Genomic DNA, 15,772 nt, shown 5'->3' with positions numbered 1-15,772 from the left:
GAAACCCTTGACCCAAAATCTGTCCTGTCCACAAGACGTGCAAGGACAAAGATGGGGCAGAGATTAAGAAAACAGCTAAAATATGGGCTAAACAATGGACGAAACTTGAGACTGAAGGACCCAGCCTCACACCTACCGCCTCAGGGCCTCTGGTCAAGACTAGACTAAGTATCATCTTCCTACCTCCAGTCAACCTGCAGAATGTACTGACCCTCTGGTCCCAGATAGAGTTCAAATGCATGTCATAGGCTTACTAGCCAATAGATTCAAAGGTCAATGTGCTTAGCCAATAAGTATAAACTGTAACCTTGCTGATGTAACCTGTGACCCCTAAAAAGTATAAAAACTGCTTGTTACAGCCATTCGGGGTCACCTTCCAGACACTCGCCACGAGGAGCTGTTTGAGGGTCGACCCCGACACACTGGAAAATAAACCTCTTATGTTTGCATCAATCTCCAGTCTCTTGTCTTATTCAAAGGAATCTCTGTTAGTTGAGGCTTAACTCTTATAAGACCCTTCCCACAGGAGAAAGCCAACTCCTGACACTATTCAAATATAATCAAATAATATGCAAAAGTAATTTGTCATCGACAAAGCAAATAAATGCCTGTTGATTGCAAATCCACGAGGAGAGAGGACAGTGTGGAAACTCCTTGGTTCCTCCTTAACAGCATCATGGGCCTGCTATTAAAAGAAGATGACGTCTCATACCCTTCTGGACACTGGGGCTCCTGGGATGAGGCACAGGCTTCTGTCACCCATGGGTCTTCTCCTGCAAAGCAGATCACAAATTTAAGACAGCTGTGCCATACAGAGGGAAGCAGGGGTTTATCTGGGTGTGTCTTCTCCAGCTGCTAAACTGCTGCCAATCTGATGACTGATGACTAACTTCTAGGACACAGCACGCTCTATCTCACATAATGACAAGGGCAGTGGCTGTAAAGGCTGGAGATCAGTGATTTACACTGCTGAGTGCCAGGAAGGAAAGTCACTCCATCCAGAGAAACAAAGTCCTCAAGCAAAAAGAACATTTCTTCATTAAACGGGTTTGTTTTTCTCACGTCCTCACCTCAAGGATATTTTCACAATGGTGGTAGAAACAACAGATTTAATAAAAACCTGAAGAAATGAGGAAGGAAACCATGAAGAAAAGAAATGGCTAACGAGTGGTTGGTATTAAATAAAAAATACTGAAAAATCTTAACCACAAAAGTTTGCTGTGTGTTTCCCTTTATAAAATATGCCGGCTCACTGACAGAAGAGAGAAGACAGAAGACTTGTGTGGCTCTGTGCGACTCCTACTGACACCTCCCCCTGAAGGTACAAGCACACATGCTGTGTATCATGGAGGTCAATAACTCACTCACTCAATAGCAGAGTTTCAACAATGCTCTGGCTCTAACTTCTAAATTTCTGGAAATTTCTGGAATGGTAAATTACTTAGGTCACAAAGGATTTAATCAGCAAAACCTAGACTAGGAGACTCTGTAGAACAAATGACCCCATTTCTCCAGAATATAAAATGTCAGAGGCACAAAGGGGAGAGCGTAGCTTCCTAAACAACTTGAAATGCATGAGTCAGTTGCAGTAATAAACACATATTTTCATTTTGCTTCAATATTTTAAAAGCTATTATGAAACAAAGATTGGATAGTTCAAGACCCGAAGTAATTATAGTTATGGGTAGTATTATAATGTCATTAAATCTGTAATTTTTTCAAAGCACATACTGAAAATGTTCCAGTGCTGTGATGCTAAGGTCAGCTTTGAAATAATCTCTGTTGAGAGGGAGAGACAGAGACAGCTAGAGACAGAGACACAGAGGAGGAAGACAGCAAGGAAAAACACGTGTATATTTTTGTTTAAAAAAGTAGAGAAAATACAATGTTGTAGAAATGGCTCAGCTGTTAAGAGCACTGGCTGATCTTCCAGAGGACCAGGGTTCAAATCCCAGCACCCACGTGGAGGTTCACAACCATGTTTAGCTTCAGTCTCAGATCTGTCACCCTCTTCTCCACCCATGGAGAGCAGACACAGATGTACATGTAGGCAAACACTTCCACACACAAGACTATTTTAAGAAGAAAAGATATGATCTGGAGATATGTATTTTCACAGCCCTGGATTCTAGATTCCATGGCAACGCCTCACTGTGAATCATCTAAGAGGTCAGACCAGCATCACTCTATTACCTCGATAAGCAGGAATCTACCTGGGTTACTCCTTTGCGATAACAGTTCACTAGTTGAGAACAACTAGAGATACAGAGTTCAGTCCTTGCCTAATAGCAAACAAAGAGCGGAGTGTTCTCTAGGAGGACAAGGAATTTCAACCCCGCCAGAGGCTACAAATTCAGCAATTTTATTTCAATAGTCTTTTTTATAGTCAGGTTTATAATCCAGTTGCTTATCTTACTGAGTTTACCTTTGCCTTGTTCACTCTGAATTATCTGCAAGTCACACTATGTTTACTAAAAATTATGCTTTGTCATCAGGAGGGGGGGTTGACCATGAAATGTTGTGTTTCAGGTAGGCAGTGGACAGACATGAGGAAAACACAAGATGGCTCTCTGTCTCTGCTTGATAGAAATTAATCGGAGTTTTTCAAGCTTTCTAAATTTGTCAAAATATAAAAACCACAAGCAAGTTCTTACTCCAAAACCATTCAAACTCCCTCCAAACTACTCTCTGAAACTATTTATTTAAATCTAAAACAAAAACAAAAACAAAAACTGTGTCTTTAGAATGAGACAGCAGTATATTTAATTTGGAAATAAAGAGGCAACTAACTGATTAGCCCACCAGACTAACAAATGTGTATAAGACTAAATTTCAGCCCTGTTTATAACAACCGATTCTCATGGTACAGCCAAGCAATAAACTCAGATAAAATTTTACATGACCTCAGCCCTCAGCACAAGCCTTCAGATAAAATATTAAAGCTACAAAATTGAGGCAAAAAGGAGAATACAAGGCCAACAAAAATTGCAGTCAGTGGAATTAGGAAGTTAAGCCAACCATAAACCGTACTTGGCTTTCTAAATACTCAGGAAAAAAATTGTGACTCAGTAGTTACTATTAAGTATTTGGAAACTGTTACCATCTCAGGCCACTTCCCAAGAAGCCTGGCTCTGATTATTTTTAAATATTTTTATATAAAAATATAAAATACATATGACTCATATATATCAATACAGAACATACTCTCTACTCTCAGACTACAGTGAGTAATTGTGAGACAGATAAGAGTCACAAACAAAGGATAAAATGATCATGGCCTGGGGGGGTAGCAAATCCACTTTTTGCTTTCATAGAAATTCATAAAATAAAGACTGAATTAAGGGCCCAAGGCATGCCCCAATCCCCCATGTTAACATGTAAGAGTTACAAATATATCCTACTCATGGAGAAGCTGAGGATGCCTCTCAGAACCGGCCCTGTTATAGTTGCTACTGCTAACCAATTAGCAGCCCATAGCTGAGCTCAGACATAGGCCAGAAGGGACCAGGACACTACATCCTGAAATCCCTTGTTTGCACAAAAGATTTCTATGGGAACTTCTCTGGTTGCCAAGTTTTTTCTTTCTTGCAGTTAGTCAGATCTACAAAACATTGCAACGAAGATACCTTAAAGAAGAGAGAATGTATTTGGGCTTAAAGTTCCAGAAGGATAAGAGTTTGTTGTGGCAAGGAGGCTTACCCCAAGGGGTGTGGCAGCCAGGGTAGAAAGCTGGAAGCTCACATCCTTGACCATGCACACAGAGAGAGAACAAACTGGAAGTAGTAAAGAGATTTTATCTCTGAAAGGCCACCCACAGAAACACTTCCTCCAGCAAAGCCATGCCTTCAGAACCTTTCCAAACAGCACCTTGCAACTTGGGGACCAAGTATTCAAATTCTCAAGACTACAGAGGACAGTTCCTATTTCTATCATTTCTAGATTAAGAGAACCCAGATCTAGCAACATCGATAGGCTAACTTCTGTCTCTTATTTCAAAACTTAGACTCCAATTTAATTTCTCTAGCATATTTAAAACATCAATTTGGTTCAGCACAGAGCTACAGGGACAGGAACTGGGGTGCAAAGCAGATCAATGCTCACACAATGTGCATTTTTCATAAGCTGTCATGTATGCTGAAGCATTAGCAAACTTCCAGCGATGTGAGATATTTAGGAAGCACCTGACACAGCCTGAGTCACAGGCTTGCACTGGGACCCTGCATCTGTGGTAAGTCCCTGAGGGTTCTCAGTCTGGAGAATATTCCGGACACAGATCACTTAATATTGCTGGTATAAAACCTTCTCAGCATGCTTTAACTTTGAGCACTTCCAGCTACCGTCTCAAGCCACATGTCTACATGGCATTGTCCCCGGACTGGAAACCCTTTGCTGTCTACATGGTGGCAGGAGAACAAAGCTCTTTATCTCTTTATGAAACAGACTTCCCTTCTAAACCCCACTTCACCTCACTCTAGAAACATTCCATCTCTTCTTCCACATGAGTAACAGCTAAAATGTTCTTTCAAAATCTTGGTAGCTTGGAATAGCTCTACAAGACGTCAAGTTCCAGTGAAGGCCGGGAGGCAGATGCACAGGTGGCCACTGCTTACCCACTGCTTACCTTGGCAGACGGTCTTGTAGTCAGTGCAGCAGTCCTTCCTCTGAAGACAGTCATCCGCACAGGAACAGAGGGCTGCCTGCAGTCTGCTCTCCCCACAACGGAATGGGTTGCACCTCCATATTTGAGCTGAAAAGGTATTCAACGCGGTTCTGAACCCTTAGGTTGCAGGATACAGAGACCACCAATGCCACATGCTCCCCTGCATTATTACAGTCAGACTCTTGGTTTATCAGACTCAATGAATGGAAATACATCAGAAAGAAACAAAACAGAAAAGCTGTGACTCCACTCTCCTTGCATGGGCAGCGGAGAGTGATGGGGCTTCTTAAGTTGAACTTAGACTCTGTGTTTGCAGATGTTCCGGATCCCGGCCCTATTCCGTCTCAGGTGTGGGAAGTCCACGCGGCAAAGCGTCAGGAGCAGCTTTGCCCAGCCTCGTCTAAGGACAGCCAGTCAAGGGGAACAGAGGTCACAGAATCTGGGAATGCCATGGAAACCAGGTTATTAGCTCCCATTTCACTTCCTGTACGATTATCACTCCACTGCGGTCAGTGAGGCCCCTGTGTGCACCTTGTGTAGGTATCCAGACAGATGCTACGTGCAGAACTGCGCAATGAGACGGAGAATAATCATGTGACAAGGGACGTCGAGGAAGGCTATTCGAAGAGACATGGATCATGTGACAGTAAAGGCAGAGGGAGGCTGTCAGAAATGTAGATCGTGTCACAGTGTAGGCAAAGTTGCGATTTTGCCAGTGACAAGCCAGACCCTAGAAAAGAGGCTGAAACTCTTCTCCCTCAGCCAATGCTGCCAACATCTAGCTGTTAGATTTCTAGCCTCCAGGGTTGGAAGAAAGGACTTCGCTTTGATGTTTGTTGTTTTGTTTTTAAAGCTGCCTAGACTATGGTACTTTGTTATGGTAGCCCTGGAAACTAACACAGAGCAGAAAGCTGTGCTATCAGAATGCCGTCAGCATAATTCACATGCTAGTGAACAGACGCACAGACTGTCAGAGCCCTTACTGGATTTTACACAGGTGTCCTCGAAGTCCCAGCAGCAGTCTCCTCGGCCTTTGCACCCCGAGTCACAGCGGCAGCCCTCCAGTCCTCTGGGTGCCGAGTCAAAGCATTTTTTCCTGCAGCTGCCTGCAGGAAAGACACAGGACAGCCTCTTACAAGTTGGCCAGCGTTATTGCGCATGTTTATGGTCCAATATGAGGATGTTGGGCCCAGTAAGAGGAATGGATGTATACAAACCATCTATCTGCATATCTGGGAGCACGAGGGGTAGAACCAAAGCAAGCAGGGAGCAGGGTGACTGCACTGCCTCAGGAAAGGGGCTGGGCTCTTCGTAAATTAGCAATGTGTAGTTTGGGAAGGTGGCTTTCAAAAGATGTGAGGACAGGCGCTCGTCTACCCTGCTGAGAAGATGGAGGTCCAACTGTGCTAAGGGCAAGTCATTAGAGCTCTTGAAAACACACACACACACACACATACATACACACGTACACACACATACACACACATACACACACACCATACACACACATACATACACACACAACACACACAGCACACACCACATACACCACACACACACACACCACACACATACACCACACACACACATACATACACACACACCACATACCACATACACCACACACATATACACCACACACACACATCACATACCACACACACACCACACACATACACCACACACACCACATACACCACACACACCACATACACCACACACACACCACACACATACACCACACACACACATACATACACACACACCACACACACACACACACACACACCACACCACACACACACACACACATACACCACACCACACCACACACACACACACACACACACCACATATACCACATACCACATATACCACACACATATACACCACACACACACACCACACACACCACATACACCACACACACCACACACACATCACATACCACATACACCACACACATATATACCACACACACACACCACACACACACACCACACACACACCACACATGTACACCACACACACTACATACACCACACACATACATATACCACACACACACATACATACACACACACCACATACACCACACACACACACAACACCACACACATACACACACATACACATACACACACACACACACACTAGCAACGTCAATTTTAGAAACTCACTCCAGAAAATAAGTGTCAGAAGATTATTGGTATAAGACGAATGTGCCACCGCACCCAGGTGATGGGTGCTGGTGATTAAACCCCATGGCCTTACACATGCTAGACAAGCAATCCACTAGCCCAAGTACACATAAGTGTCATTTTAGCTTTGTTATATTTCAAACATTGTGGTGGGTATCAGAGTAAAGTGGCGGGAAAAACAAAAAGGTGGCCATAGAAACTGAACATTAATAAAAGACTCCTTAAATAATGTAACAAAATGACATCGAGTTTCACTTATTAGGACAACCAGTCAGTTGCAAGGGGAGAAACTGAATATGTGGCTTTTGCTGCCTTTTACAGAAGCCAATGAACACAGAGGCCAAACAATATATAAACAGCTTGGGAGTCAAGGATGGTATTTGAGACTACTCACTTCAAAATGTGCCAACAAACAAACAAAAAAAAAACCTTTCAAAAAGGAAGTAGAGGGGACTGAAGATGGCTCAGTGGTTAGGGGCACTGGCTGTTCTTCCAGAGGGACTGAGTTCAGTTCCTAGCAACCACATGGTGGCTCACAACCATCTGTCATGGGATCTGATGCCCTCTTCTGGTGTGTCTGAAGACAGCGACAGTGTGCCCACATACATGAAGTAAATAAATCTCTTTTAAAAAGTAAAAGGAAGTAGAGCAGGAAGGCCAGATGAAGACAGTGGTAAAACTCGTAGGAAGGTTTTAAACCTCACAAATCTGGCCTACTCTATTTGACCCCAAAATATATGAAACAGGACATTCAGATTATCTTTAAGGTGGTATTACAATAGATTAAAACTGAACAGCTGGATCTTATATCCTAACTAGTACTGCCCTCAACCCTGCCTCTACCTCAAACCCAGCTCAAGTAGGAAAACTGTCTTTCCAAATTTATAAACAAACAAATAAACAAAGAAAGACCATGGGGCTCTCCTGGGGGCATCTCCTTTTCATTTTAAACATGAGCTCTACCCAGACAAATGGTTTCAGGATCCAAATACTTACTGCCACCTGCTTCAAGACAAGTGAGCTCGACTGTCCCGGGCCCACCTGTATACACTCTCTGCTTCTGTCCCCATGCTTCCATGTCTGGACCATGGCAGCCTTAGCTCATGCTCCACTTGGAAACAAACCAGACTCTTCTATTCCTCAGCTCAAACTCTCCAGTCCAAACCCACGACTAAGCTCTGATATACCAGCCCTTAGGGATTCAGCGCTCCCTGGCCGACCCCATCCTGTGCCGGCCTTGCTCTGGCCCTGTTAAGTGTAGATCATGGCCTTCCTGCTGTCTCCTCAGTGGGACACAGCAGACATTTACTCTTCCTGGTTTAGGCCTTTGCATTTGCTGTTTCTCTGAGGAAGCGACAGTCTTCCTCAGAGAGAATCCCCACTCCTACGAGCTCATAACTCAAATGTCAGTCACTTTGCACCCCCACCATTCTCATAAATCTGTCTGACATAAAAGTTTATTCTTTTTGGTTTCCTTTATCTTTTCCCTAGGACCCCCATTGCCCCTCCCCAATACTATATAGCTGGAAACAGCCTTCAACTTCTGCTGCCTTCTCAGTGCTGGGACTATAGGTTTGCACCACCACATCCAGTTCATGCTAGGCAAGTACTAGCCCAACTGTACCAATGGGACTACATCCTCAACCTAGAAATGGACACTGTTAAAAGGGCCTTTGCCTGTCTTCTTCACCACTACACCCCAGTTAGAAAACACTGAACACAGGTTGGTGTTCAGTTTTCAGTGAGTACATTAAAAAAAGAAAGAAAGAAAAATGCACACATGACTAAGTTTTAAAAATACATAAACATTTTTAAAACCTATGCATTGCCAGTTTACACTGAAAATGAGTAAGGATTACATAAAACAGAGAACGGTTAAAGTTGCTCAGGATTTGGGCCTAAGAGAAGAGGGCACAAGAATTACTAAATGGGCTGACTGTGCTAAATGCCACAGAATATTGAAAAGGGGCCCTGATTGAAGAGAGGGGGCGTGAAACGCTCTAGGGGAGACTCTGGGAACCCAGGCAGTAGGTATGAGGAAGTAAATGAACCAAAATGCTGAGACAATAGGGGATCTTGTCTAGAGGTTAGTCTATGCTTTTTGAAGTCAACGTGAAAGATAAAATAGCCAAGAACTAATGTCCATTAGTGCATGTCACACCATGTGATACCGCTAAAAGAACTTGGCAGCTTTTACTCTAGCTGGGAATAGCCACACCCCTCAGAAACAGCAGTCTGGTGACCACAAGATGACAGGAATTTTCCATTTAATGCCAACTTTGTGTTTTTAATCTCTGTGTTCCTGTGTTGCTAGAAGAATTGTGTGTCAGTTCTCAAATGGAAACATGACTGGAAATTTGTCAGCTCACCTCCCCAAGTGTCTCCCTGGTACAGAGATGCTGAGTCCTTTCTCAGTGAAATGTATTAATCACACTGAAAGGGACATCAAGTGAGTTAAAAACAGGCTTCATATTTCACCCGACTTAAAACACAAACACAATCCACTAAGAAATATAGAATTAAGTTGGCTCAGAAAGTTAAGGTGTTTCTCATGTGAGCCAGGTGTCCTGAGTTGAGTCCCAAGAACCCAAGAACTAAGTGAGAAAAACCAGCTCCTCAGATTCTTGTCTTCTGATTTCCACATGCATTTGCACGTGCACACTCGAGCACACACACACACACACACACACACACACACATATGCATGATACTCAATAAAATAAAATTTTAAAAATTATACAAAATGCTTATATTGTTACTTATAAGTGGTATATTGCTATTCATACCAGTAGGATAAAACAAAGGGACTATGATCTCATAATTAAGAGTATATATCTCCAGCTGGAGAGAGGGCTCAGTGATTAAAAGCACTGACTGCTCTCCCAGAGGTCCCAAGTTCAAATCCCAGCAACCACATGGTGGCTCACAACCATCTGGAATGAGATCTGATGCCCTCTTCTGGTGTGTCTGAAGACAGCTACAGTGTACTTACATATAATATATATATATATAATAATAATATATAAATACATATAATAAATATATATAGTTATATATAAATATATATAATAAATCTTCTTTTAAAAGAGTATATATCTCCTATTTGTCTTTGCTTCTTTTTTTTAAAGATTTATTTATTATATGTAAGTACACTGTTGCTTTCTTCAGACACACCAGAAGAGAGCATCAGATTCCATTACAGATGGTTGTGAACCATCATGTGGTTGCTGGGATTTGAACTCAGGACCTCTGGAAGAGCAGTTAGTGTTCTTAACCACTGAGCCATCTCTCCAGCCCCACATTGTCTTTGTTTCATTATAAGAGAAAAATGATGCTTTTATTATGGCCTACTTTTTAAAAATTTGTCATTGATTAACCGTGTAATGGGATGTGAAAATTGTGACAATATCAACATGCTATTGAAGCACAGAGGAGGTAGCCATAGCAACAAAGAACTTGAGGAATCAAGAGGCTGAAGAAGTGGAGGTCAAGGGCCTGGACACAATGGGAGTTAAGAGGCTAGACAGAGTCATCAGACATGTCTAGTAACTGCAGGACCTGGGACAGAAGGTGACTAGCTCCTCTGGACTCCGTTTCCTCTCTGTGCACAGGGTAAAAGAGGAAAGTCCATGAACAACAATCAGTAACACTGATGGCCAGGGAGCTAGGGGAGGGCTTGGGGGCCAGAGAACAGACAGGTTCCAAGGAGTTAAAGCCAGAAGAGGCTGGTTTGGTTGAGGGGAGGGGGGCATATTTTGTAAAAATGCCTCGGTCTGTACCTTGCTCTTCACGTTTCCTGAGTCCCAGTCCCAGGCCTAATCCAAGTGATACAATCACCAACAAAGCAAGAAGAACCTATTACAGAAAGGAGAAGTCATCTCTGTGGCTTTTAAATACACAAACAAAATGACAAACATGTACCTTTCCTCTAGACAGCAATCAATTCACAGTGTAGGCATCCTGCTAATTATTAAAGGTTTCAGACGCAAAACAAAAGCATGTCATTTCATTTAATGTCCAAGAAAAGAGATTTGTTTTTATTCCTGCTTCTGAAACAAGTCCCCATGGAGCCTAGGCTAGCCTCAAACTTACCGTCTCTCCAAGGATGCTCTTTAACTCTCATCCCTCCTTCCTCCATGACTGGAGATCAAACCCAAGACTTCATGCTAGACAAGTATTCTAATACCTGAGACACATCCAATCCCATGAGAAAATATTCTGTACACTGTTTATTGCAGATGCCCAGATTCGAACACTTTCATATTTCAAATATATTAAGTTAACTCCAGATTGAGTGAAAGCAGGCATTGAATCCACCGGGGCTATATACCCTCACCTTTGCCCTTTTTATTTTTCTTACTAGACTTTCCCTCGGAGAATATTCATAAGAATTTGCTCTGGCGTCTAGTAGAACTGTGAAACCTTTAAGTGCCTCATTGCTAATTAGTCAGAGGACACCGCAAATAATTAACACACGTCAACATACAGAGTTAACTGGAAGTCTCGCCTTTGCTCTTCGGCTTGTGAACGGGACTTCACATGGTCTGGGAGCTTCCTGGCCAGTGAGTGTGGAGTGAGTTCGCTTAGCTCAATCCTGCTGGCAAAGCCTCCCAGTGCAGGAGACTCCCAGTTTCAATCAGATTAGACTCTCCCTGTAATCTAAACTACCACCGTGTTCAAGTGATAAGAATGGGCTACCGGGACTGCACAAGCCCTACAGGGTTCACTGAGATGGTTCAGCGCATAAAGGTGCTTGCTGCCAAGCCCAGTAACCTGAGTTTGATCCCTGGGTCCCACAGAGTGGAAATAGAAAGCAATACCCCTCCCCCCCGCAATGTGTTCTGTTTTCAGACTTCTGTATATGTGTGCTACAGCACACGTGCACCCCTTCCCATAACTGTAATTTTAAAAATTTAAGATCATGCTAACAGACATGAGTTCAAATTACTTTTGAAAATAAAAATAAATGTGGTTATAATTTAAAAGCGAAGAACAAACCTTTCAAGAGAACTTGGTGTGTTTGTTATACATTTACAGATTAATACATTCTGACCTCTTCTTTTGTGTTTTTTTTTTTTTTTTTTTTTTTGTTAATTCCATTTAAATGTCCCATAGGACAGTGCCTGTCTGTTTTTACTGTGCTTTAAAATTTTGTAATGTTAAAGTTTATACTTTTCATGGTTTCATATTTCTCCCTTGTGTTCCTGCTTGCCTGCACTTTTCTTTCCTTCTTTCTTTCAATGTGTACTTTATTAAAAGCTTCTTACCTAATGCTGAATACAAAGTAGGAAAGAATGTTCTAGATTCTGAAGCATACTGAGAGTCCAACACTTGGCCTCAGCTTGATGAAAGGTGTCGGAGGGTTGGGTAGAAACCTTTTGGTGTGTTATTTTTCAGTTTTGTTTTGTTGTTTAGTTTTTGAGATCAGTCTAACCAGCCTTAAACTGAGTAGGTAGCTGAGGGTGACCTTGAACCACTGACCCTAGTGCCTCTACCTCCTAAGTATTATAATTATGGGCATGTACCATGATACCCACTGAGACCTTTAAAGTTTTAACAGAAACTTATTTAAAAAAAATAAGAAATGGAACCATTAGAGTCTTTTTTGAGATATGATTTTAAATTAGCGAACTTCCTAATATATATATATAAGAAAAAAGCATGGCCTAGAAAAATGTATATCCTCAGGCCAGAGAGATAGCTCCTTCGGTTCAGTGTTTGCATTAGAAACGGAGGACCCGAGTTCAACCCCCACCACGTGCCTAGAGATGTGCACGGCCGGAGGCACATTCCATGGCTCCAGGGCCTGTATGATTATGCTAACCAGCAAGTCCCAGGCCCCAGGAAGAGCAGGACGTGTCCTGTGGAAAGAAACCTAAGTTGTGTGCCTGCCCACAGGTGCTTCAGCAAGGAAAAGAAATGAAAAATATAACAATACGTTAAGGACCTAGATTTAGCTCCCAGGGGATTGGTTCCTGAGTGACAAACTAAGATAAAGCCAATGGTGGGAAAGCTGTGAGGAGGGTCCTGTAAGTCCTGGAAGGACAACTTCTGAGGACCTACTGAGAGCTTATTGTACTCACAGGCCATAGCCCATGCTTTGCTTGATCTTTGCTAGGGAAACAGAAAGAAGAGCTAACATATGTTGGCCCGGAGGAGCCCAGGGAAAGCTGCAGGAAGACAGATGTGAAGAAAAAAAAAAAAAACAACTGCATTTGTTTTGAGATGCTGGGTGAGTCAGCAGGCACGAGTCATTCGAAGTTAAGGAAGACCTGGTGAGAAGTCAGAGATGGTGGCTTGGGTTGGGGGAAGGCATAATTTAAATAAGACCCTCAACAACATCCCCATATTATTGGACATTCAAATTGGAAACACGGAGGGAGGAGGTGGATCAGTCGATAAAGGTACACTTCATTATGGGGGGAGCACACATTTAGATGGGCCACAAGAAACTGGGGTGCTGGACAGAGTTCCCCACTTCTCCAAAGTTTGATGAAGGATAAATACAAATTAATAAGAGCAAGGAGCATTATATTTTGGGTCAGGGAATATTAAATCACATAAAAAGATGAAAGTTCAGAAGGAAGCAAAAGAAACAACGTCCACACAGAAAATAAATAGAATGAAATGGTGATGAAAATCAACAGTTCCTTAAGAGAGATGTGTTTAAATGACTCCAGCTGCTGAATTCTTGCTCGGACAAGAGCACCATTCAAAAATGGCTTGGTCTCTAATTATAAACATGTGGAAACAAAATCAGTCCAACGCGGTCTCAGATTCTGTCAGAAATAATGCTGGACACAATTTACTTAGCATTCTAACGTAAATAGCAACACAAAGGAGCCCAAGGCATCCCGTCCACTTCTGCCACGGAGCTTGTGAAGACTGAAGTTAACCGCTGTACTTACCACACAGAGGATCTTGTATTTCTTGAGACTGTCTTTCTTAACGGGCTCCTCCGTGGCTAAGGCTAGCCTGGAGTCCATTGTTCCGTAGCTGTGTAAACCTGTTTAGCCAGAAAACAAGGTTCTTTCCTCTAGGGAGGGAAAAAGGAACTGTCCTGAGGGCCCCAGCTGTGGCTGACTTTTAAATCCGGGAGAAAAGCAAAGCCCTGTAGTGATTGGTCCATTGAAGAGGGAAAGCCTTGGTCTACCGGCATTGCCCACGGAATAAAGTCCATTCCTCGGACAATGTGGACAGCTGCACTTTAACAGCCTTAGAAGAAATAATGTATAGTAATCAAGATATGCAGATAGCAGGAATAGTATATTAATCAAACTTATAAGGAGCTAATCCTTTGTTTTGTTTTAGCTCGTGGCAGGAACTGCTGTCACATTTTATCATCCTGAGCAGCAGGATTATACAGCATTTGTTCCAAATTGCAGGGAATTGAACCCAGGGCTTCGTGCCAGCTGAGCTCCACCCCAGCTCGATTGCTTTCTGGGTTTTGTTTCTGTTTGTGTTTTGGGGACAGGACCTTACTCCATGGAAGCCTGAGAGAGTGGACTCAGGTTTTCGAAGCCCTCCTTTCTCAATCTTGCAAAGGCCGACAAGAAGCCCTGTACAGGGAGTTCATAATCCATTTAGATTTCATGGTGCAGTTGAAAACTGGTACATTTGCCAAAGTACTTGCAGGCTGGAGAGACAGCTCAGCAGTTGTGTATGTGTATACATGCTGCTCTGCAGAGAAGGTTCAGATCTCAGCACCATCTCAGGCTGCTGGGCGGCCAGCTGTTCCAGCTCCAGAGACCTGATTCCCTCCTTCCTCTGCCTTAAAAGGCCCCTGTGCTCAGGCACACATCATACCCCTCACCCCCAACTCACAAACACACACAGACATACACACACCACACACACCACACACACACACCACACACACCACACACACCACACACACCATTCACACACCACACACCATTCACACACCACACATACACACACACCACACATACATCACACACACCACACATACATCGCACATACCACACACACACCACACACATACACACACACCACACATACACACCACACATACACACACACCACACATACACATACACCACACATATATCACACACACACACCACACATCCACACCACACACACACACACCACACATACACACACACCACACATACACACACACCACACATACACACACACCACACATACACACACACCACACATACATCACACACCACACATACATCACACACACACCACACATATACACCACACACACACACATACCACACACACCACACATACATACACACACACCACATAGACCACACATACATACACATATCACACATAACACAGACATACCACACACACACACTATATATATATATGTATATATAGTTATAGTTATTAACATAATTAAAATAAAATAACATGCATTTGATGATAATAGAAATTCTGAAGCTGCTATAAAGATTTTTAATTATAACAGGAGTGTGTCTTACATTTTATAGTGTCCTGAGTTTGATGGGGAAGCCCCTCCCCCATAGACTCATAGTTGTGAATGCTTAGTCACCAGAGAGTGGTGCTATTTTAAGGAATCAGAAGAATTAAGACTTGAAGTCTTGTTGGAGAAAGTGTTCATTGAAGATGGGATCTGAAGTTTCAACAGCTAATATCTTCTCTCTGTCTCTCTGTCTCTCTCTGTCTCTCTCACAATACATACATACATACATACATACATATATTTCTACCTATGGTTTGGTATGTAAAACTCTCCAAAGCTACTTCTCCAGTACTATGTCTGCCTGCATGCTACTGTGCTCGCCAACATGATAATGGACAAACCCCCCAAAATTAAGCCCACATTTAAAATGTCTTCTTTGATAAGAGTTGCCTTATTCATAACGTCTCTTCCACATACTTAGACTAGTGGCTAAGATACTGT

At 42.8% G+C, this 15,772-nt stretch overlaps 1 protein-coding gene across 1 annotated transcript in view; it reads right to left on the bottom strand.

The window, feature by feature from the left end:
* Positions 1 to 13,870, bottom strand: part of ENPP3 (ectonucleotide pyrophosphatase/phosphodiesterase 3) — a 64,571-nt gene extending 50,701 nt beyond the window's left edge. Inside the window, exons 1-5 of the mRNA XM_080929520.1 lie at positions 13,770 to 13,870; positions 10,641 to 10,716; positions 5,644 to 5,766; positions 4,622 to 4,747; positions 713 to 773 (exon numbers count right to left, since the gene is read on the bottom strand). Coding sequence (XP_080785646.1) covers positions 713 to 773; positions 4,622 to 4,747; positions 5,644 to 5,766; positions 10,641 to 10,716; positions 13,770 to 13,847 — 464 coding nt within the window. The 5' untranslated portion in view covers positions 13,848 to 13,870. The remainder of the gene's footprint in view (positions 1 to 712; positions 774 to 4,621; positions 4,748 to 5,643; positions 5,767 to 10,640; positions 10,717 to 13,769) is intronic.
* Positions 13,871 to 15,772: the final 1,902 nt, after the last annotated feature.

Source organism: Micromys minutus, assembly GCF_963924665.1.
Source record: "Micromys minutus genome assembly, chromosome: 15".
NCBI lineage: Eukaryota > Metazoa > Chordata > Mammalia > Rodentia > Muridae > Micromys > Micromys minutus.
This window is presented reverse-complemented; position numbering and strand designations above follow the sequence as displayed.